Below are 25655 nucleotides of genomic sequence, written 5' to 3' on the forward strand. Positions count from 1 at the left end.
ATTAAGTATAATTCTAGCTGTGGGGTTTTCACAGATGCCTTTAAGGAAGTTCCCTTCTTTTCCTAGTTTACTCAGAGTTTAAATTGGGAAGAGCTATTAAATTTTGTCAAATGCTTCTTCGGCATCTGTTAAGATGATGATTTTTTGTCCTACTAATATCAGAATTTATACTGATGGATTTTCTAGTGTTAAATTAACCTTGCAACCCTGGGAAAGCTTCTCTTGGTTATGATGTATTGTTCTTTTCCTATATTGATGGGCTTCAGTGAATCGATATTTTGTTAAGAATTTTTGCATATTTATCCTGGGCACAGTGGCACATGCCTGTAATCCCAGCACTTTGGGAGGCCTAGGTGGGAGGATCTCTTGAGCTCAGGAGTTCAAGACCAGCCTGGGCAACAAAGCAAGACCATGTCTCTACAAAAAAATAAAATAAAATAAAATAAAATAAAATAAAATAAAATAAAATAAACTAGCTAGGCGTGGTGGTGCATGCCTGTGGTCCCAGCTACCGGCCAGGCTTAGAAGGGGGGACCGCTTAAACCTGGGAGGTCAAGGCTGCAGTCATCTGTGGGGTGACCACTGCACTCCAGCCTGGGCAATAGAGTGAGGCGTCATCTGTAAGAAAAAAAAAAAACTTGCATGTTTATGTGGGATTTTTATTTGTAATTTTCTATTTTTATAATTTCTTTTTCTGTTTTTGTTATCAGAGTAAAACTGATTTAATAAAATAACTTGAGAAACAGTCCTACCCCTTCTATTTAAGTTGTGTTTGAATGATACTATGTCTTTCTTAGATGTTTGGTGAAATTCACCAGTGGAGCTCTTTGCATCTGTAATTTGCTTTGCAGGAAAGGTACAAATTAAAATTACAAATTCAATTTCTTTAGTAGACATATGGCTATTAATATTTTATCTGCCTTCTTGTGTTAGTTTTATGACTTGTGTTTTTCCAGAAATTTGTCCATTTAAATTATCAAATTTATTGGCATAAAATTGTTCATAATATTTCCTATCAACTTTATAATTCTATACTCTGTATAGATTTATTCCCAATTCCTATTTTTATCCCCAATATTGGTAACGTTTTTTAAATCCCTGATCTAGCCAGATATTTATCAACTTTATTGATCTTTTGAATCTGTTTCCTATTTCATCTATTTCTGTTATCTTTATTATTTCCTTCTTTCTACTTTAATTTGTTCTTTCTCTAGCTTCTTAAATGGAAGCTTACGTTTAGAGTTTTTTCTTTTCTAACATTAACATTTAAAACTAAAAATTTCACCGTAATGACTACTTTGGCTTCATCCCACAATTTTAAAAAGTATGTGAATTTTTCTGAAGGACACAATTTTTAACATGTAGTCATTTTATTATCATGTGGTTCAGATTTACTTTCATTATGGTCAGAAAACATACTCTGTAAGATTTTAATCTTTTGAAATACACTGAGACTTAAGTCCTAACACACGGCCTACCCTGGTGAATCTTCCTTGTGTACTTAGGGAGAAAAAGTGTATTCTGCATTTGTTAGTTACAGTTCTATAAATATCAATCAGGTCATGGTAGTTAATAGTGTTTTTCAGATCTTTGATTTCTTTACTTTGGTGGGGGGGATCCAGTTGTATTATCAACTACAGAGTGAAAAGTGTCCAACTACGGTTGTAGTTTGACTGTTTTCCCCCTTAGTTGTTTGCTTCATGTATTTTGAAACTATATTAGGTGCATATACACATGTAATTCTTGTAACTTCCTAATGTATTAACTCTTTTATCATTATGAAAGATTCCTCTTAGTCTCCAGAAATCTTCCTTGTACTGATGTCTTGTTTTTCTGGTAAGAATAGAGTTACTACAAATTTCTTGTGCATACTATTTGCATGGTATATTTCTTTCTATCCTTTTACTCTCAGTGTATCTGCATCTTTATACGTAGAATGTCTCTCATATAGACAGTACATCTCATATAGATAGCACATACTTGGTTCTTGCTTTTTTTTTGGTCCAGTCTGACAATCTCTGCCTTTTGTTTAGAATTTTGGTCTATTTACACTTAATTATTTACACATTCACTTTTAAACCTACAATCATACCATCTCTTTCCTATTTCTCCTATCCATTATTTGTTTTGCTGTCCCTCTTTTCCCACCTCCCTTTATGCTAGTGACATATTTTTTGGCATTCCATTTTAATTCCTCTATTGGTTTTCTATCTATATGTCTGTTCATTATATTTTTAGTGGTTGTTCTTGGGACTACAGTGTACAAATTCAATTTATTCCAGTGTACTTTAGAAAATTTTAGATAATGTATTGAATTACTTCTTGGCACAGCATGGTGGCTCAGGCTTGTAGTCCTAGCACTTTGGGAGGCCAAGGCGGGCAGATTGCTTGAGCTCAGGAGTTGGAGACCAGCCTTGGCAACATGGTGAAACCCCCATCCCTACAAAAAAATTTGGCTGGGTGTGATGGTGCGCACCTGTAGTCCCAGCTACTTGGGGGGCTGAGTCAAGGGGATTGCTTGAACCTGGGAGGTTGAGGCTGCAGCGAGCTGAGATTGCATCACTGCACTCAAGCCTGGGGGACAAAGCCAGACAAAGACAAGCCTGGGGGACAAAAAAAAAGAAAAGAAAAGAAAAGAAAAGAAAATTTATCTAATTACTTAAGGTAAAACTATAGAAACCTTACAAAATATTCCGTTCAACTGTGCCTCATTCTGTATTTTTGTTGTCCTGTGTATTATCTGTATACATTGTAAACACATCAACACAGTAGTACTATAGGTTTTCAGTCACTTGTCTTTTAAAGATATTAAGATATAACAAAAAATCATTATTTTTGTTTTACACACATTTACAATTTCATGTGCTCTTCATTCCTTTGCATAGATCCAAATATCCATTTAGGTGTCATTTCCCTTCAGCCAAAATGTCTTATAGTGCAGGTCTGCTAGTGAAAAATTCTCTCATCACTGTTTATCCAAAAATGTCTTTATTTTCCCCTTATTTTTGAAGGATAATTTTTCCAGATGCAGAATTCTTGGCTGAAAGCTTTCTTTTTTCCATCATTTCAATATGTTGGTCCAATGTCTTTTGACCTCCACAGTTTCTGATAAGAAGTGAGGTGTTAATTGCACTGTTGTTCCCTATGTACAAATACCATTTTTCTCCGGACAGTCAATAAGTGGTTTTCTTTGTGATTATCTTGCTTTCAGTCTGCTGTACTTCTTGGGTAAGCTAATTTTTTCCCACAAAATGTGAGAAAATTCCAGTCATTATTTCTTCAAAAAATTTTCTATAATCTACGGCTGCCCCTCCTTCTAAGACTCTAATTATACCTATTATGGCTTGTTTGATATTGCCCTACATATCTCTTTTCAACTTTATTCCATCTTTTTTTCCCCTGTTTCTCGAAACTGGGTGATTTCTATTGATCTAGCTTGAACTTCATGGCTTCTTTTGCCAATTTGCTTTCTTTTCTAATCTACTGTTGAAGCTATTTAGATTTTTAAAAAATTTCAGTTACTGTATTTTTCAACTCTCAAATTTCCATTTTTATAGTTTCCATTTCTTGGTTGAGATTTTCCACCCACTCATTGATGCCATATTTTAACTCATTGAACACATTTACAATAATTGCTTTGAAGTTTCTGTTAAATCCAAGAACCAGGCTCACTCAGAGTCAGTTTCTATTGACTGCCCTTTCCCCCTCCTTGAGTATGAGTCACACTTCTGTTTCTTTGCATGCCTAGACACTGGGTTTAACTGTGTTCTTCTAAGAATTGTTGTGGGGTTTTTGTTGGTCTAGTAGATATTAATACTTAACCCGCCTAGATTCGAACTGCAAACTTTGTCTCCCTTGCACAATATAGGTACTGATATCTTTGTTCTTATGTTTTCCAGCTGCTGTTGTTTTAACCTGGCCTCTTAAGGCAGGGGGGTCCTCTGTTGTGCCTAAATAATTTGGCTGTCAGCCAAGCACCTCAGCAGTCATTATACTAAAATTTTGCGGTTCACGCTTCGTATGATTTTTCTTGTTTGCAGGGATTCCTCTGTAATTTCTTGCTCTGCCAGCCTTGACCTCTGTCCCCTGACATTTCAAGTCCATAAAATCTCAGCTTTCTGCCACCCAAGTTGCAAATGATTGGGACATGCAATCAGTTAAAAAAAAGCCGCAAAGTCACAGATATCACCCTATGCAGCTATCTTGTAAGAATAGATTCCTTTCTGGTATCTGCCTGATTTTTCACTGGGCCCTCAGAGAGTACTTTAACAGGTATGGTGAGGCAGTTTCACAGATTGGAAGTAGAATCCAACAGCATTGCTCTTCAAACTTTGGAGAGAGTCAGTTGCTCCCCTCTTTGATGGTTCCATAGCACACTGTACATACTAATATTACTTTAGCACATATGATGAGGCATTTTGCAGGGTACTTAATTAGCTTCTCCTCCATTTGAGAATAACCTCTTTTTGTATCCTATATCCTTGGTAGCTATAAGGTACTTGGATCCAACACATGATTAATAAATAAATTTAATCCAATAATATTTGTTAATTTATTCTCATTTCATTGTTCTCTTATACTCTCCCTAACTCCTAATTAAGTAATTTGCATTTCCATCACATATTGCTCCAATTAAACTTTCACAGATAACAAGTTATCTTTCTAATTTTAACAGCTGTATTGCCAGAGGGAGGAGAAACACAGATTACTAAGACATCCTGATATTTGGCATCTGCAGAGTGAAACTAGGAAATAACTCCATCAGGTCTCCTAATTAACCCTATTTTCAGACATTGTGAGGTGAATATTATTCACATTTTAGAGCAAAACAAAGAAAGCTCAGAAACCAGAACACTTTTCTTTTGGGGCTTTGGATTTAATAAATTGGAAGTGTCAGATTCACCTATACCAGCAAACTGCTGACCCAAGGCTTATCACCCACTTATGATGTTGATAATGGGATATGCTGCCTACCACTCTAGTTTCTGTTCACAGTTTTTGGTTAATTTTACTCTTTGGAGACTTCTGTTAATTCTTGCCAACCTGGCTAGCAGGAAAAATTAGTTTCAGCCAAAATCCTGTTTGTTTGTTTGTTTGTTTGAAGTGGAGAGTCCATCTAAGTTGGCTATACTCCTGAAGGAAAAAATTCCTGGTCAAGGTTTGTGTTGAATTTCTATCCAGTGACCTTGTTAAACTCCCTCAATTAGGTCCTAGGAGGGTTTTGTTGTTGTTGTTGTTCTTGGGGGTGGGTATATTCCTTGAGATCTTCTGCATAGACAATTATGTCATCTGGAAATAGGGACAGTTTCATTTCTTTTTTCCAATCTGTATGCCTTTTATTCCCCTTTCCTATTTTACTTGTTTTGTAGAAATGGTATCTCCCTATGTTGCTCAGGCTGGTCTTGAACTCCTGGGCCCAAGCAATCTTCCCTCCTTGGCCTCCCAAAGTGCTGGGATTATAGGCATGAGCCACCGTGCCTAGCCAGGTTCTTCTGACCTCAAGTGATCCGCCCGCCTCGGCCTCCCAAAGTGTTGGGATTATAGGCGTGAGCCACCACACCCGGCCTATTTACAATTTAAAAATAATGTTTATAATTTTTTTTTCAGATGGAGTCTCACTCTGTCACCCAGGCTGGAGTGCAGTGGAGCCATCTTGGCTCACTGCAACCTCTGCCTCCTGGGTTCAAGCAATTCTCAGTCCTCAGCCTCCCAAGTAGCTGGACTACCATGCCTGGCTAATTTTTTTATATTAGTGGAGATGGGGTTTCACCGTATTGTCCAGGCTGGTCTCGAACTCCCAACTCAAGTGATCTGTCCAACTCAGCCTCCCAAAGTGCTGGGATTACTGGCATGAGCCACCGTGCCCAGCCTAATGTTTATAATTTAAAATGGGAACAATTTATTTTTCGAATGATATGATTATGTACCTTTAAAACATAAGCAAACCAAAGAACCCATTGGAGGGTACAGGGTTTCCTTCTGGAGTGAAGTAAATGTTCTAAAATTAGATAGTGGTGATGGCTGCACAACTCAGAGAATTTGATGGTATGGTATGGAATTATACCTCAATAAAGCTGTTATTAAAAGACCCAATGGAATAAGGTAACACTTTACACATTAGCTAATATAAAAATACAAAACTAAATCCCTACCAGACAGGAAGGAACACTTTGTCTTCATGGGTAGCCAGACCCACCAACCTCCCAAAGACAGCTCAGGGTAAATGAGAGATGTTGGAAGTGATCTGCAGGCTTACAAGGAAGCTGAGCTTGATTTAAGACCCAAGTTAATTTCACATCTGATGTATTAAATTCAAAATGTAGATGAATTTTCCTTTCTATTCTATGGCAGCTCCATACAGCTATAGTGAATATTATATTAATAAGTTCACTAACTTATGCGATTGTGCCACTGCACTCCAGCCTGGGTGAGAAAGCAAGACTGTATCTCAAAAAAAAAAAAAAAAAAAAGGAGTTTTAAAAAACAATTTTTGTATTAAAAAACTCTGGTGAGTCTATTTTTTCAAAACCATCCATTTAAAAAATAGAATTATATTTTGTGACTTGCTTTTTTCCACTTAACCGTTTACTACTAGCACCCCCACCTAATGTTCCCTTGGAAACCTGGTATGAGGTTTGAAAAAGTTTGCCCCAGGATCTTAAAGATGGAGACAAGTGGTGGTAAATCTGCTCTACTAGTTAGCATCTGGTTGAACCTACCTTAGTTTCCTCATTTACCAAACAGGGATAATAATACTATCTACCTCATAGGGTTGCAGTGAAGATTATGAGTTAATCCAAGTAAAGCACTTGACATGGTACCTGGCATAAATGCCAGCTATTCTTATTATGTGATGCTTACCATGATTGATATGTTTAACCCCACATAGCACATAGTCATTCAGAATCAAAACACTAGCTCCATAAAAAGGCACCAAACCCAAGGAAGTCTTATAGTTTTACTGATCACCAAGAAGCAAATCTCATAAAATGAAAGTTACACTGTACTTCTGCTTAGAAAGACAATATTGTAAAGACATTAACTCTCCTTTAATTAACTTATAAAACTAATGTAGTGGTTCTGAACTGGTGCAATTTTACCCCCCATGCAGGGGCTATTTGGCAATGTCTGGAGACATTTTTGATTGTCACAAGTTGAGGGGTTACTACTGGCAGGCATCTAGCGGGTAGAGGTCAGAGATGCTATTAAATATCCTACAGGGCATAGGACAACCCCATGCAACAAATAATTACATGGCCCAAAGAAACAATCTAATGCAGTCTCCGACAAAATTATTCTAAAATTCATTTGGGGGAATAAATGGGTAGGAATAGCCAGGACATTTTTTTGGGGGGAAAATAGTAAGGAGACACATACGTACATATGTATGTATTCCCCATATGTTGAATTGTAATCCCCAAGGTTGGAGGTGGGGCCTGGTGGGAGGTATTTGGGTCATGGGGGCAGATTCCTCATGGCTTGGTGCTGTCTTCACAATAATGAGCTATTGCGAGATCTGGTTGTTTGCGTCTGTGGCACCTTTGCACCGCCACTCTCACTTTCTTGCTCTCACCATGTGATGTGCCACCTCCCACTGTGGCTTCCACCATGATTGTAAGCTTCCTGAAGTTACATCAGAAGGTGAACAGATGCCGGCACCATGCTTCCTGTACAGTCTTTGGAACTGTGAGCTCTTTTCCTGATCAATTACCCAGTCTCAGGCATTTCTTTTGTTTTTTAATTAAAAAAATTTTATATAAAAGTCTTTGATCCGTCTTGAATTGATTTTTTGCATAAGGTGAGAGATGAGTATTCTCAGGGATTTCTTTATAGTAATGCAAGAACAGCCTAACACATATAATGCTTTATGAAATCCCGAAAGAGATATCAAACATAAAAATAAAACAGGAAAGTTATGGTATTGAATAAAGAAATCAATGAAACATAATGGAAAACCCAGAAACACAAGTAAATAAAATAATTTGGTATAAAAATATGTTACAGGCCAGGTGTGGTGGCTCACACATGTAATCCCAGTGCTCTGGGAGGCCAATGTGGTATGACCACTTGAGGCAAGGAGTTCAAGACCAGTGTGGGCAACATAGTGAGACCCTGTCTCTACCAAAAAATAAATTAATTAATTTAAAAAATTAGCTAGGCATGGTGGTCTTTGCCTATAGTCCTGCCTACTCAGGAGGCTTGAGGCAGGAGATCACTTAAGCCCAGGAGTTCAAGGCTGCAGTGAGCTATGATTCTGCCACTGCACTCCAGGTTGGGTAACAGTGAGATTCTAAAAAAAAAAAAAGTGTTACAAATAATTGGAGAAAAGATAATTGTTTTAAAATGACTGACACAATTGATAACACCATATTTTATAATCTAATATCTGGAATGTTTCCATAATACACATATAACCAGGATGTATCCTATAATTAATGTATGCATTTCATGTGGTAGTGTTTCTGTTTAGAAAAGGTGTTTTTAAAATGACAGCAAGTCTTAGATTTGTTGTTGTCTTAGAAATAAGGCAAGAAATTAAATTTTATCCTTAAGTAAAATGACTAATTATTTAAGAAAGAAGGACAAAACTAAAGGTCTAAACATGCCATAGAAGGTCTGAGTATATCATGGAAAGTTTGCGAAGGATGAATTTACAAAAGAAATTTGTGGTGACCAAGTTGGCTACAATGAGAAGAAACTTACTTATAAGTATTTCTAAAGACTGCTTCAATTAAAAAATATATGTGTGTATATATATTTATATACACATTGATATGAAAACTAAAATTTTGGTCTCCTATATTAGAACAATGTTTTCTTGAAGTATTGATCTGCTTTTAATAACATTTGCAAGAGATTTTGACCTAATTCTGAAATTTGTTTCTTAAATTTTCAACCATCTTCTGAAATGCAGCTTTTTTGTTTGTTTGTTTTTCAGTCTTCATTTCTCTAATATCAGTTTTAAAATGAATCTTCTTCATTTAGAACGGTAATTTCATGTTTTGAGGTGGAGTTTTCCTGTGGAAGCTTCTCAAATTCATATCTCAGTAGTTAAACTTTTGCTGTATCTTGTTTCATGTGATTTGCAGGTCAGACATTTCTGCCTTTTGGTCTTCCGCTTTCTCTCCTTGAGAAGGTATATCTTTTTGTTTGGTGAGGTGATAATTCTCTTTTAACTTTGTCATCTTCTGTAACTTTTTTTCTCCAGCTCTAACTCTGCTTTAATGGCCTGACACTGAAATGTTCTATCTTGAAGGCCTAGAAAAGTTATGTTTTCCTCTAGTATATCCTGATTCTGTGCTCTTGGCTTTCTTACTTTTTTTTTTTTTTTTTTTAAAGACAGTCTCACTCTGTCGCCCAGGCTGGAGTGCAGTGGCATGATCTTGGCTCACGACAACCTCTGCCTCCGGGTTCAAGCGATTCTCCTTTCTCAGACTCCAGAGTAGCTGGGGTTATGAATGTGTGCCACTATACCCAGCTCATTTTTTGTATTTTTAGTAGAGACAGCGTTTTACCATGTTGGCCAGGCTGGTCTCAAATTCCTGTCCTCAAGTGATCAGCTCACCTCAGCCTCCCAAACTGCTGGGATTACAGGCATGAGCCACAGCACCCAGTCCTGAAGATAACGTTTTTATGACTTTTATTTGAAACATTATTGGTTCTTTTTTTTTTTTTTTTTTGAGGTGGAGTCTTGCTCTGTTGCTCAGGCTGGAGTGCAGTGGCATGATCTCAGCTCACTGCAACCTCAGCCTCTGGAGTAGCTGGGATTACAGGTGCCCATCACCATGCTGGCTAATTTTTGTATTTTTAGTAAAGACGGTGTTTCACCATGTTGGCCAGGCTGGTCTCGTACCCCTGACCTCAGGTGATCTGCTCACCTTGGCCTCCCAAAGTGCTGGGATTACAGGCATGAGCCACCGTGCCTAGCCAGGTTCTTTATTTAAATATTTTGTTTTCTAGATTTAAGGGAACCTTTTCTTTCTCTTAAGCTACTTATTAGTTTACAGTAATTTGGTATACTTTGTGAATAAAGGTGGAAACTTTTTTTGTCCCTCTTTGATTCCTCTAAAATTCAGAAACTATCCATGAGTATTCTTATTTTTTATGGCAAGAATTATTTACATAAGCTTAATAAAATTTGCTCTCTCTTTATAACAGGATGCAGTTGGAAACATTGGTTATATATATTACCAAGGCTTTGACTAGAGCATCATATTTGAGAATGTGCATATAACGCCTGGCTTCAAGGGTTCCCAGCCTTACAGTGAGTAAGGCTGTTAATACATCTGTTCTTAGATTATAGCCCTGTGCATTGTCTTTGAGTTCCTCTTATATACTGGTAGACTGAACTAAATCTTAAATTCTTCTAGATTCCTCCCATCTTTTCTTCCATGAAATTAGTACAAACAGGAACTGCTCTGTTCCTGAAATCCTAAAAGCTAAAACTAGATAAATTTTAAGGGGCAAGTCTCATGGCTGATGATGGGTCACACAGAAAGTTCACCAAACCAGCCAGTGCCATAACCAGAGACATTCAAAACTGCAAACCAGGACAATAAAATGACATTTTCATGCTGCAGACAGCTTTTCCCTAGACGTTAGAACAAGACTACATAATCAGACTCCTACTCCTCTTAATCCTACCTTTTCCACTTGGCAGGATAACGGTGTAATTGAAATTTCACAATCAGCAGCTTCTGTTGGTAACTTGACAGAAACTGGTTTAAGGGATCCTTTAGTCCATCTAGTGGGTGACCTTGGCAACATCCCTAATACAACTGTTGCTCTCTCTCTGCTTCAATTCCACCCAGTCATGGGATCCTAGATGATAAAATTGGTCTATATTATCTATTAGTTAAATAAGGAAATTTCTGTGCTGTTGCTAATATTTTATGCTGTACCTAGATAATGGCCTTTGGGAAAGTCCAGACCCATATATGCAAAATAAGAAAACAGGCCACGTGGTTACAAAAGGTGTCATCTAGTTCTCCATGGTCATTTGATTTATTCAATTGATTCAAAGGTTTAATTGAACCTTGAATCCTAGGTTCATGGCTGAAAACTATTACACAAACTGAGATTATCGTTTTACTTTCTATTTTTCTTTTTAAACTTTGTAGCTATTACTTGTTAAAATTCTGCCAAACTACAATGCCTCACAGAATAATGCTGGCCCAGCACTTCCAGGTGATAGGAAACAACTATGGAACTGATAAAGTTAAACTTAATAATGGGCCGGGCGTGGTGGCTCACGCTTGTAATCCCAGCACTTTGGGAGGCCGAGGCGGGCGGATCACGAGGTCAGGAGATCGAGACCACCGTGAAACCCCATCTCTACTAAAAAATACAAAAAATTAGCTGGGCGTGGTGGCGGGCGCCTGTAGTCCCAGCTACTCGGAGAGGCTGAGGCAGGAGAATGGCGTGAACCCAGGAGGCGGAGCTTGCAGTGAGCCGAGATTGCGCCACTGCACTCCAGCCTGGGTGACAGAGCGAGACTCCGTCTCAAAAAAAAAAAAAAAAAAAAAAAAAAACTTAATAATGAACTCCAGGTAAACTTAGCTTGAGAGCCACTCCCTCCAAACCTTCCTTCCTTGTTGCTCAAACATGGCTAAAAGAGTTTTGACACTGACTCCTAGTTGTCAATGACTCCCTCCAACATGGAATCAGACCAACAATCCAGGATAGGTCCATCCTGGCACTGAGGGATATCAAAACAACTATTGCCAGGCACAGCGGCTCATGCCTGTAATCCCAGAACTTTGGGAGGCTGAGGTGGGTGCATCATTTGAGGTCAGGAGTTCGAGACTAGGCTGGCCAACATTGCAAAACTCCGCCTCTACTAAAAATACAAAAAAATTCTCGAGGAGTATCTTTAGAAGAGCAACCCCAAGACGCATAATCGTCATATTGACCAAGTTGAAATGAAGGAAAAAATATTAAGGGCAGCCAGAGAGAAAGGTCGGGTTACCCACAAAGGGAAGCCCATCAGACTAACAGCGGATCTCTCTGCAGAAACCCTACAAACCAGAAGACAGTGGAGGCCAATATTCAATATTCTTAAGAAAATAATTTTCAACCCAGAATTTCATATCCAGCCAGACTACGTTTCATAATCGAAGGAGAAATAAAATCCTTTACAGACAGGCAAATGCTGAGAGATTTTGTCACCACCAGGCCTGCCTTACAAGAGCTCCTGAAGGAAGCACCAGCCACTGCAAAAACATACCAAATTGTTTTTGTTTTGTTTTATTTTTGAAATGGAGTCTCGCTGTGTCACCAGGCTGGAGTGCAGTGGCGTGGTCTTGGCTCACTGTAATCTCCGCCTCCCAGGTTCAAGCCATTCTCCTGCCTCAGCCTCCTGAGTAGCTGGGACTACAGGAGCGTGCCACCACAACTAGCTAATTTGTGTATTTTTAGTAGAGACAGGGTTTCACCATGTTGCCCAGGATGGTCTTGATCTCCTGACCTCGTGATCTGCCCACCTCGGCCTCCCAAAGTGTTGAGATTACAGGGGTGAGCCACCATGCCTGGCCAAACATACCAAATTGTAAAGACCATTGACACTATGAAGAAACTGCATCAACTAATGGGCAAAACAACCAGCTAGCATCATAATGACAAGATCAAATTCACACATAATATTAATCTTAAATGTAAATGGGCTAAATGCCCCAATTAAAAGACACAGACTGGCAAATTGGATAAAGAGTCAAGACCCATTCATATGCTGTATTCAGGAGACCCATCTCATGTGCAAAGACACACATAGGCTCAAAACAAAGGGATGGAGGAATAAATTACCAAGCAAATGGAAAGCAAAAAAAAAATCAAGGGTTGCAATGCTAGTCTCTGATAAAACAGACTTTAAACCAACAAAGATCAAAAAAGACAAAGAAGGGCATTACATAATGGTAAAGGGATCAATTGAACAAGAAGAGCTAACTATCCTAAATATATATGCACCCAATACAGGAGCACCCAGATTCATAAAGCAAGTTCTTACAGACCTGCAAAGAGACTTAGTCTCCCACACAATAATAGTGGGAGATTTTAACACCCCACTGTCAATATTAGACAGATCAACAAGACAGAAAATTAACAAGGATATTCAGGACTTGAACTCAGGTCTGGAACAAGTGGACCTAATAGACATCTACAGAACTCTCCAACCCGAATCAATAGAATATACATTCTACTCAGAACCACATCTCACTTATTCTAAAATTGGCCACATAATTGGAAGTAAAACACTCCTCAGTAAATGCAAGAGAACAGAAATCATAACAGTCTCTCAGACCACAGTGCAATCAAATTAGAACTCAGGATTAAGAAACTCACTCAAAATTGCACAACTACATGGAAACTGAACAACCTGCTCCTGAATAACTACTGGGTAAATAACGACATTAAGGCAGAAATAAATAAGTTCTTTGAAACCAATGAGAACAAAGATACAATGTACCAGAATCTCTGGGACACAGCTAAAGCAGAGTTTAGAGGAAAATTTCTAGCACTAAATGCCCACAGGAGAAAGCAGGAAAGATCTAAAATTGATACCCTAACATCAGAATTAAAAGAACTAGAGAAGCAAGAGCTAACAAATTCAAAAGCTAGCAGAAAGCAAGAAATAACTAAGATCAGGGCAGAACTGAAGGAGATAAGAGACATGAAAAACCCTTCAAAAAATCAATGAATCCAGGAGCTGGTTTTTTTTTTGTTTTTTTTTTTTTTTGAGACGGAATCTTGCTCTGTTGCTCAGGCTGGAGTGCAGTGGCGTGATCTCGGCTCACTGCAAGCTCCACATCCCGGGTTCACACCATTCTCCCGCCTCAGCTTCCTGAGTAGCTGGGACTACAGGTGCCTGCCACCATGCCCAGCTAATTTTGTTTTTGTATTTTTAGTAGAGATGGGTTTCACCATGTTAGCCAGGATGGTCTTGATCTCCTGACCTTGTGATATGCCCACCTCACCCTCCCAAAGTGCTGGGATTACAGGCGTGAGCCACCATGTCTGGCCAGGAGCTGATTTTTTGAAAAGATTAACAAAATAGATAGACTGCTAGCCAGACTAATAAAGAAAAAAAGAGAGAAGAAACAAATAGACACAATAAAAAATGATAAAGGGATATCACCACTGATCCCACAGAAATACAAACTACCATCAGAGAAGACTATACACACCTCTACGCAAATAAACTAGAAAATCTAGAAGAAATGGATAATTTCCTGGACACATACACCCTCCCAAGTCTAAACCAGGAAGAAGTTGAATCCCTGAATAGACCAATAACAAGTTCTGAAATTGAGGCAGTAATTAATAGCCTACCAACCAAAAAAGCCCAGGACCAGATGGAGTCACAGCCAAATTCTACCAGAGGCACAAAGAGGAGCTGGTACCATTCCTTCTGAAATGATTCCAAACAATAGAAAATGAGGGACTCCTCCCTAACTCATTTTATGAGGCCAGCATCATCCTGATACCAAAACCTGGCAGAAACACAACAACAAAAAAAATTTCAGGCCATTATGTCTGATGAACATCGATGCAAAAATCCTCAATAAAATACTGGCAAACCAAATCCAGCAGCACATCAAAAAGCTTATCCACCACGATCAAATTGGCTTCATCACTGGGATGCAAGGCTGGATCAACATACGCAAATCAATAAACGTAATCCATAAACAGAACCAATGACAGAAACCATGATTATCTCAATAGATGTAGAAAAGGCCTTTGATAAAATTCAACACCTCTTCATGCTAAAAACTCTCCATAAACTAGGTATTGATGAAACATATCTCAAAATAATAAGAGCTATTTATGACAAACCCACAGCCAATATCATACTGAATGGGAAAAAGCTGGAAGCATTCCCTTTGAAAACCAGCACAAGACAAGGATGCCTTCTCTCACCACTCCTATTCAACATAGTATTGGAAGTTGTGGCCAGGGCAATCAGGCAAGAGAAAGAAATAAAGGGTATTCAAACAGGAAGAGAGTAAGTCAAACTGTCTCTGTTTGCAGATGACATGATTGTCTATTTAGAAACCCCATCGTCTCAGCCTAAAATCTCCTTAAGCTGATAAGTAACTTCAGCAAAGTCTCAGGATACAAAAATCAATGTGCGAAAGTCACAAGCATTCCTATACACCAATAATAGACAAACAGAGAGCCAAATCATGAGCGAACTCCCATTCATAATTGCTGCAAAGAGAATAAAACACCTAGGAATACAACTTACAAGGGATGTGAAGGACCTCTTCAAGGAGAACTACAAACCACTGCTCAACGAAATAAAAGAGGACACAAACAAATGGAAAAACATTCCATGCTCATGGATAGGAAGAATCAGTATCATGAAAATGGTCATACTGCCCAAAGTAATTTATAGATTCAATGCTATCCCCATCAAGCTACCACTGACTTTCTTCACAGAATTAGAAAAAACTACTTTAAAGTTCATAAGGAACCAAAAAAGAGCCCGTATAGCCAAGACAATCCTAAACAAAAAGAACAAAGCTGGAGGCATCACGCTACCTGACTTCAAACTATACTACAAGGCTACAGTAACCAAAACAGGATGGTACTGGTACCAAAACAGATATATAGACCAACGGAACAGAACAGAGGCCTCAGAAATAATGCCACACATCTACAACCATCTGATCTTTGACAAACCTGATAAAAACAAGCAATGGGAAAAGAATTCCCTATTTAATAAATGGTGTTGGGAAAACTGGCTAGCCATATGCAGAAAACTGAAACTGGGCCTTACACCTTATACAAAAATTAACTGAAGATGGATTAAAGACTTAAATGTAAAACCTAAAACCATAAAAACCCTAGCAGAAAACCTAGGCAATACCATTCAGGACATAGGCATGGGCAAAGACTTCATGACTAAAACACCAAAAGCAATGGCAACAAAAGCCAAAATTGACAAATGGGACCTAATTAAACTAAAGAGCTTCTGCACAGCAAAAGAAACTGTCATCAGAGTGAACAGGTAACCTACAGAATGGGAGAAAATCTTTATAATCTATCCATCTGACAAAGGGCTAATATCCAGAATCTACAAAGAACTTACATAAATTTACAAGAAAAAAACAACCCCATCAAAAAGTGGGCAAAGGATATAAGCAGACACTTCTCAAAACAAGACATTTACGCGGCCCACAAACATATGAAAAAAAGCTCATCATCACTGGTCATCAGAGAAATGCAAATCAAAGCCACAATGATACACCATCTCACACCAGTTAGAATGGCAATCATTAAAAAGTCAGGAACCAACAGATGCTGGAGAGGATGTGGAGAAATAAGAACACTTTAATCTGTTGGTGGGAGTGTAAATTAGTTCAACCGTTGTGGAAGACAGTGTGGTGATTCCTCAAGGATCTAGAACCAGAAATACCATTTGACCCAGTAATCCCATTACTGGGTATATACCCAAAGGATTATTAATCATTCTACTATCAAGACACATGCACATGTATGTTTACTGCAGCACTATTCACAATAGCAAAGACTTGGAACCAACCCAAATGCCCATCGATGATAGATGGATAAAGAAAATGTGGCACATATACACCATGGAATACTATGCAGCCATAAAAAAGGATGAGTTCATGTCCTTTGGAGGGACATGGATGAAGCTGGAAACCATCATTCTCAGCAAACTAACACAGGAACAGAAAACCAGACACTGCATGTTCTCACTCTAAGTGGAAGTTGAACAATGAGAACACATGGACACAGGGACGGGAACATCACACACTGGGGCCTGTTGGGGGGTGGGGGGCTAGGGGAGGGATAGCATTAGGAGAAATACCTAAGGTAGATGATGGGTTGATGGGTGCAGCAGCCACCATGGCACGTGTATACCTATGTAACAAACCTGCACGTTCTGCACATGTATCCCAGAACTTAAAGTATAATAATAATAAATAAAAAATTAGCTAGGCATGGTGGCGCTTGCCTGTAATCCCAGCTACTCGGGAGGCTGAGTGGGAGAATCACTTGAACCCAGGTGGAGGTTGCAGTGAGCCGAGATCACTTTGCCTGGGTGGCAGAGTGAGACTCCATCTCAAAACAAACAAACAAACAAACCACACACACACACACACACACACACACACAAACCTGAACTATTATACAAGCTGACTGGCAATGTTTTTGGGAAAACATCTTGATCAAATGAGGGAAATGTGAGTTGTCAGTATCAAAATGGAGTCACTTGGCCAGGCGTGGTGGCTCACACCTGTAATCCCAGCACTTTGGGAGGTCGAGGTGGGTGGATCACAAGGTCAGCAGTTTGAGACCAGCCTGGCCAATATGGTGAAACCCCATCTCTACTAAAAATACAAAAAAATTAGCCAGGCGTGGTGGCACATACCTGTAATCCCAGCTACTCGGGAGGCTGAGGCAGGAGAACTGCTTGAATCCAGGAGGTGGAGGTTGCAGTGAGCCGAGATCGTGCCACTGCACTCCAGCCTGGGTGACAGAGCAAGACTCCGTCTCAAAAAAAAAGGAAAAAAAAAAAAAAAAAAAACCTTGACAAATAGAGCTAGGGAAGGCCATGAAGGGAGGATTATTATGCACAAATGCCTGATAAGTACCACAAAAGGCTCTGCAAAAACCACAACCTTAGAGAAAAAAATACTTCCATGAGGACGTCTGCCCAGCAACTGCCTGCTCCACCTTGGACTGGAGCCACCCTTATTATTAATCCTTGCAGATAAGGATAATTATCTCAAAACAATTATGTAATCCTCCTCATTTTTCCTTTAAAAGCTTTTGCCTTCCTTTACCTCCCTGAATACACACATAGTTTATTATGGCTCACATACTCCTGTTGCAATGCCATTCCTGAATAAATATCACTTTCTTTTTAGAGAGTCGCTGTTATTCAGGTTGACATAAGCATGACAACTAAGAAATCATAAAGAAAAGGAGTGGTAGAATTGACTATATAAAAATGTAAAACTTCTGTAATTAAAAAAGACAAAATCAAAAATTGAAAGAAAATTGTAACACGTATGACAGGAGGCTATATTAGTTTCCTAGTAAAAATTACCAGAAAGTAAGTGGATTTAAGCAACAGAAATTTATCCCCTCACAGTCCTGGAGGCTAAAGGTCTGAAATCAAGGTGTCTACAGAGCCACGTTCTCTTGAAGTCTCCAGGGAAGAATCTGTTTCATGCCTTTTTCTTAGCTCCTGATGTCGCCAGCAGTCCTCAGTGTTCCTTGGCTTGCAGCTGCATAACTTCAGTTTCTGATTCCACTGTCACATGGCATTCTTCCCCTGTGTCTTCACATGTTCTTCTCATAAGGACAGCAGTCATGTTGGATTAAGGGTTCACCCTACTCGGCACAACCTCATCTTCACTGATTATATCTGCCAATGACCCTATTTCTAAATAAGGTCACAATCTCAGGTAGTGGGGGGTTAGAACTTCAGCACATCTTTTTGGGAGATACAATTCCACCTATACCAATCTTTAATATATAAGTAGATTTTACAAATGAGTAAGAAATGTTGGCCGGGTGCGGTGGCTCATGCCTGTAATCCCAGTGCTTTGGGAGGCCGAGGCAGGTGGATCACTTGAGGTCAGGAGTTTGAGACCAGCCTGACCAACATGGTAAAACCCCGTCTCTACTAAAAATACAAAATTAGCTGGGCGTGGTGGCGCATGCCTGTAATCTCAGCTACTTGGGAGGCTGAGGCAGGAGAATCGCTTGAGCCAGGTAAGTGGAGGTTGCAATGAGCTGAGATTGCGCCATTGCACTCCAGCCTGGGCAACGAGAGTGAAACTCCGTCTCAAAAGAAAAAAAAAAGAAACATTATAACACCGCAACAGAAAAATGGGCAAAGGACAAGCATAGGGAATTCGCACACACACCCTATGTGTTTCCAATAAACATAAGCAAGATGTCTGGCTGTACTATATGTGAGCACACTCCCTTATCTCCAACCTCACTAGCTGCTCTTCCTCCCTTGGGCTATGCACTATGGTGTCCCCTTGGGCTAGGTTCTGGATGTTCTTCCTCTTGTCACCTCAACCTAGATGATTTTATCCAGGCCAATGACTTCACTATAACCCATGCGCTAACAAGACTAAATTTGTATCTCTAGTCAGGACTTTTCTTCTGAGCTCTAAACTCAGTACAAATGTTATACTTGGCATCTCCAGTTGGCTATTTCACAGGCATCATAAGTTTTATACCTTCAAAACAGAACTCTTGACTCTTTCCTCTAACCCTGTTCCTCCCAAGTCTGCTTCATTTCAATGCATGACACCAACATGCATTCAGTTGCTCAGGCCAGAACTCAGGGCATCTTTCTTAATTCCTTCCTTTCCCCTTGTTATCCACATTCAAGTTATCAGGACCTGTTGATTTTATTTATTACAGGCTCATGCCTGTAATCCCAGCACTTTGGGAGGCCGAGACGGGTGGATCATGAGGTCAGGAGATCTAGACTATCTTGGCCAACATGGTGAAACCCCGTCTCTACTAAAATACAAAAAATTAGTCAAGCGTGGTGGCACACTTATAGTCCCGGCTACTCGGGAGGCTGAGGCGGGGGAAATTGCTTGAACCTGGGAAGTGGAGGTTGCAGTGAGCCGAGATCGCACCACTGCACTGGAGTAACACAACACAGCAAGACTCCGTCTCCAAAAAAAAAAAAAAAAAGTAAATCAAATCATGTCACTGTCCTGCTTAAACCTTCAAAGATTTCTTACTGTATTACAATAAAATCCAAATCCCTTATTGTGGTCTCTACAGCCCTATAACCTAACCTACCTACTTCTCATCTCTTCTGACTCTGTCCATCAGTCGTTACAATGCAGCCTCACTGGCTTTCCATTCTTCCAGTAAGTCATGCTCATTCCCGCCTCCAAACCTTTGGTTTTGTTGTTCCCTTTGACAATGCCTTATTCATCTAGATCTTATAACTAATTTGTTGTCATTTTAGTCTCAGATCAAATATTAACTCTTCAGAGAGGCCTTCTCTGAAAACACAATCAAATGTTCCCAATCCCACCAAAGTTACTCTCTATTATACTGTTCTCTTATTTGTTAGTTTGTTTACTGCCTATCTTTCCACAGTAGAATGTAGTTCCATTATCATCTTGTTCACCTCTGGTCCCCAGGGTTACAGCATATGCTCAATAAATATTTATTGAATAAATGAATCATAATCAAAAAATAAAAAATGACATCTTATGGAATCTGGCTATCAAACAGCAAAGATTAAAAGAACAAAAATACCGTATTTTTTTCCTAACACTTTGTATTATCACCTGACATTACATTTATAGTGTTGTTTACTATTTGTGTCCCCTCAGTAAAATGAAATCTCCATGAGGGCAGGGACTTGGTTTTCACAGATGTATTCCCAGCACCTGTAAGAGTGCCTGGTATATAATAAGCGTTCAATAAATATTTATGGAATATCATAACAATACCTAGGGGTGACTAGGCAGCAGAGAAAGGGATATGATTGGCCATATACCACCGGTAAGAATATTAATGCACAATTTCTGTAGGAAATTTGGCAATACAGTTGATTCCTGAACAACACAGGTTTGAACTGCATGGGTCCACTTACAAGTGAGTTTTTTTCAATAAATATATTGGAAAATTTTTTGGCGATTTATAACAATTTGAAAAACTCACAGATGAACTCCGTAGCCTATAAAAATTGAAAAAAACTAAGAAAAAGATATGTCCTGAATGCATAAAATATATGTAGATACTAGCCTATTTTATCCATTTACTACCATAAAATCAACACGAATCTATTAACAAAGTTAAACTTTATCAAAATTTATGCACACAATCACTTACTGACCATACATGGTGACATTTGCAGTTGACAGAAATGTAAAGATGCAATATTAAATCACAACTGCATATTTTTAAATTTTTTTTTTTCTTTTTAATTTGTATCACAACTGCATAAAATTAACCATAGAATACACTGTACTACCGTGATAATAATGTACTACTACCACAGACATCTGCTGCTGTTGTGGTGAGCTCAAGTGTTGTGAATATCCACTTAAAATGCCATGTGACACTAATCAATTTCTGCATTACTCCCCAGTAAACTGTATATCACAGTAAAAAGTGTTCTCTCCTGGGTTTTTTCCCACATATATTTTTTTAATCATGAGTAGGGTAATATCGTAAACCTTGAATAACACCATGAAACCCATACAAAGTGCTACTAGTGACGCTGGGTGTGCTCCCAAGAAGCAGAGAAAAGTCATGACATCATAAGGAAAGTTGAATTGCTTGAGATGTACCATAGATAGAGGTCTGTAGCTGTGGTTGTCCCTTATTTCAGACAGATGATTTATCTTGTAAACAGACGATGTAAACTTATGGTATTGACAAATACAGTATAGTACTGTAAATGTATTTTGTCTTCCTTATGATCTTAACATTTTTCTCTTGCTTACTTTATCATAAGACTCCACATAACATGCAAAACATGAGTTAACTGCTTATGTTACTGGTAAGGCTTCCAGTCAACAGTAGGCTACTGGTAGTTAAGTTTTCGAGGAGTCAAATGTTATATGTAAATTTTCAACTGCATGGGGGGTTAGCAACCCTAACTCTCATGTTATTCAAGAGTTGGCTACATATATCAAAAGTAGGGCACACCTTTTGACTCAGCAATCTAACTTCTAAGAGGAACTTAATAAACAAATGAACAAGAGTACAAAGATTATGAGGGAATTTTTCACTGGGTTCTTAGAGAAAATTTAGAAACAAAGGCATAATATCCATTAAGAGGAGGTCATAAAAACATGTATGGGGAGGACACATAGGTATGTATGTATGCACATGTGTGTATACAAGTAAACATTTACATAGACATACATCAAAATGTTAACATTGGTTATCTCTGGATAATGAGATTATGGACAATTTTAATTTTCTCCTTTATACATTTATAATTGTATAATTAGATCAACAAAATTAACCATCTGAAAATGTTCTGTTTTTATAAGTAAAAAAACAAAAAACCCAAACTAAAAAGCCATGATAAACACAGAAACACACCTCATCGACTCAGTGAAGACTAAAGCCCAGGTTAAGAATCAAGAGTTCAGAAATGTCAACTTCAGCATTAGACACGGCTTTCTTAAGTTCAAGCAAGTTACTTCCCCTTAGTCAATATTTATTAAAAAAAAAAAAAAAAAAACAGAAAGATGTAAAAGTTGCTTCTTTTATTTCATTGCCTGTGAAGCTCAAGAGGGACGGGCCTGGGCTTAGAAACAACACAAAAAGTGGCAAAAGCTATCATTTATATGAGATCCTTTCCTTGCATTTGTCTCATTAAAAATCTAAAACCGTCCTGCTAGGTAGGCATTAATGTTCTCAGGCTCAAAAGCTGAGAGCTGACAGAACTTTCCAAAACTCAAATAGTTGCTATGTTGGAGATATTGATTCAGAAGTCGCTCTGACCTCAGAGCCTTCGGGAAAAGCTACAGAAAAAAGGGCGCTTTTAGACTTTATAACCTTGGAAGTCTCTCAATGCCTCTGACCTTTTACACGGTTATCATACCACTCTTATCTAATTTGCAAAAAAGATAAAACGAGCATAAGCTTGGAGCTTTTAGAGAGCTGGAATAAATATCTGGAGAAGCATGATTTAAATTGGGTACTGCTCTCTGGAACTCGCCCTTCATTTCGATTCAACTCAAAGGCTCAAGATCAAAATGCTTGCTTGAGTGGTCACAAGGGAGGGGAACAGTGGGAGAGTACGCCCACGTACGTGTGTCAAAGACCACAAAAGACTGAGCTAAGCATGGCATCTGACCACTGAAGAAGGAAACTGGACAAGAATGAGGGAAAAGGGACAACATTTGGGAGGAAAGGAAGCAAGTGGGAAGGACAAAGTTAAACAGGTACTGAGAGAAGAGACTATAGGAATGAGGAGGAACTAGGAGGAAAGAAGTATTTTTTCCCTTCCACCTTTTTTCTCTCTCTACTCTTTTCCTTGATGATCTCAGTCACTATTAGGCCTTCAACACTCCTTTCTGTTTGCATGATTGCCAAATATCTCCACTCTTGCCTTTTCTCCAACTACTGAGCTGGCCACATCCATCTACGTTTCCTATTAACACTGTAAACCCAATAGGTTCAACCTGAATTCAGCATCTCCTTCATCTCAAGCCTGCTGCTACTTTTATATGCACTTCTCTTATACTTATCAAACATCCATCTAAACCATTCTCTCTCCCCATATTCTTTCAATCGTTCCTTCAGCCAACAAATATTTATTGTGCATCTATTATGTCCAATACATTCAGCCACAGCCCTAGATATATCCATTCACTCATGAAGTCGGGTCATTTCTATCTTGGAAATCTCTTCTCTTACTACCTCATGAGCTGCCTAACTCAACTAAATTTGTCACTAAGACGTACTGAGAACCCCTCTTGCTTGAAAAATAATATGTATTAACTAGTTTTGTATGCTGTTCATTCTGTAGTGATCATCTAGCACTTGGCACTGTACCTCGGGCACAGAAGGGGTTCCCAATGGAGGTTTAGGGACTGTAAACCAGCTAGAAAGGGAACAGGGGCAGCAGAAGCTAGGAAACGTCTTGAACGAGTATTTGCATAGGAAGCATGGTAAACTGTATGATCTATACACATAACATCAGCTTGATAATCCTTGTGTTTCCGGGGGATGGCTCTGGGAGGCTGGGGAGATGTTGGAAGCCTTCTGAGAGAAAGCTCCACCTCCCACCCCTTGAGTAGGTCCTCAGTAACCACCTCATGAATGTATCACCTTATGAGGGGACCATGGAGGTTGTGTTCGCCGTTGTATCCCCAGCCCCTACAACATCTGGCCCATAGTAGGGATTCAATAAACATCTATGCAGGATTCTCGAAAGGCAGATAATTCACCACCTCATAAACGACAAAGACGAAGGGGTTCTGAGGGAAAGAGAAATAGTGCGCGAGGTTTCCTTCCCTATTCCTTCAGGGCTTGGTACAGGGTAAGTGCTAAGGGAATAAATCGCCCTCCTGTACAACTCCAAAATCGGGCCCCTCGCTCTGCAGTCAGGCCCTGGAGCGCGGCCACCATCTGGCCCAGGCCCGCGCTTCCCTCCCTCCCAGCCTGGGCTCCTGTTACCTCCCTGCACACATCTGTGCCCACCACAGGCCGAACAATTACGCGCTCCCGCTTTCCTGCATCGGCCCGGCCAGTACACCCGAGCCCCCACGTCCCGCCGAGGCTCCGAGGACGCCCGCGGTCCCGGCCAGTACACCCGAGCCCCCACGTCCCGCCGAGGCTCCGAGGACGCCCGCGGCCCCGGCCTGAGACCCCAGCCCCTGCAGCAGGCGCGCCAGGAGCTCGTCCATGTGCTCGGCCGCTTTCCAGCCGCAGTCCTCTGGGGCTTCAGCGCTGAGCCCAGGAGGCCCGGCCTCCCCGGTCCCTGCCCGGGTCCCTGACCCGGCCAGCCGCGCTGCCCGCAGCCGAGAGGCCCGGAAGGAGGCAAGGCGGGAAGTAGCTGCAGCTGTGAGGCGCAAGGGGCGGGAAGCGGGCGGTGGGCCCAGCCGAGAGTCGCGAAGACGCGCGCCCCCAGACGAGGCGACGCTCACTCACCACGGTCCGGCTGGGCAGCGCGCCGGGGGTTCGCGACAGGGCCCGGCGCAGCCTCCGCGACCGGCCCGGGCGGGCGCCCCCGGAGCTCTCAGAGCCGCTGTCGTCCGAGATCACGATGAAGTCCTCCATGGCTGCGGGCCCCGACCGAGCCAGCGCGCGGGCGGCCGGCGACCCAGGCAGTGGCGGCGGCGGCGACTTCGGTTCCTGCTTCTGAGGTGGCGGCGGCAGCAGCGGCGGGTGCTACAACCCGAGCCCTCGCCACGCCGGCCCCGCCCCGAGCCCCGCCCCGCCGGGCCGCCAAGCCCCGCCCACCGGCGGCGGGCGGCTGGGGTCAGGGCCGGGGTCGCTGTGCTTCGCGGCGGCGCGGGTCCTCCCTTTCCCAGGAGAAAAAAAAGAAAAATGGAGTCGCAGCCGGCTTCGGCAGGTGTTGGGGCCAGGCGTGCGAGACGCCGAGGCCGCGGGGACTTCCCCACCTGCTTCCAACCGACGAAAGCGTGAAGTGAGGCGCGCCCAGTCCCAACCTGCCCAGGTGTGAAGCCCCTCCCGGACTGAGAGGGCGTTGACTGAGGGGTAGGGAGAGAGGTCCTGGTGCCCGAGTGACCGAGGGTAGGTGACCTGGCTTCTGGCCGAGCTAGGGGAGAGAGACGCCACTTTTTGGTGCACATGCGCATGTGTATCTGTAGGATAAATGCCTAAAAGCAGACTTATTGGGGCAAAGGCCATGTTTTTGTAGTTTTGATAAATGATGCCAAATTACCCTCCTAAATTGTACCAGTTTTGCGATTTCACCAACAATATGTGTCTCTCAGGAGTTTAAACTGAGATTTAGGGCAGGGGTGTCCAATCTTTTGGCTTCCCCAGGAAAAATAATTGTCTTAGGCCATACATAAAATACACTAATGATAGCTGATGATCTAAAGGAAAAGAGTTGCGAAAAAAAAAACTCTTAATGTTAAACAGGGGGTTAAACAAGTTTGACGTAGACAGTTGTTCAGTTGGTATCAGGATCAGAAGCTGAA

General features: G+C 40.6%; 1 protein-coding gene across 1 annotated transcript in view; it reads right to left on the minus strand.

The window, feature by feature from the left end:
- Positions 1-24914, minus strand: part of SIMC1 (SUMO interacting motifs containing 1) — an 85520-nt gene extending 60606 nt beyond the window's left edge. The window contains exon 1 of the mRNA XM_030808444.1: positions 24637-24914. Within this exon, the coding sequence (XP_030664304.1) occupies positions 24637-24765 (129 nt within the window). The 5' untranslated portion in view covers positions 24766-24914. The remainder of the gene's footprint in view (positions 1-24636) is intronic.
- Positions 24915-25655: the final 741 nt, after the last annotated feature.

Source organism: Nomascus leucogenys, unplaced genomic scaffold, assembly GCF_006542625.1.
Source record: "Nomascus leucogenys isolate Asia unplaced genomic scaffold, Asia_NLE_v1 Super-Scaffold_3019, whole genome shotgun sequence".
Lineage (NCBI taxonomy): Eukaryota > Metazoa > Chordata > Mammalia > Primates > Hylobatidae > Nomascus > Nomascus leucogenys.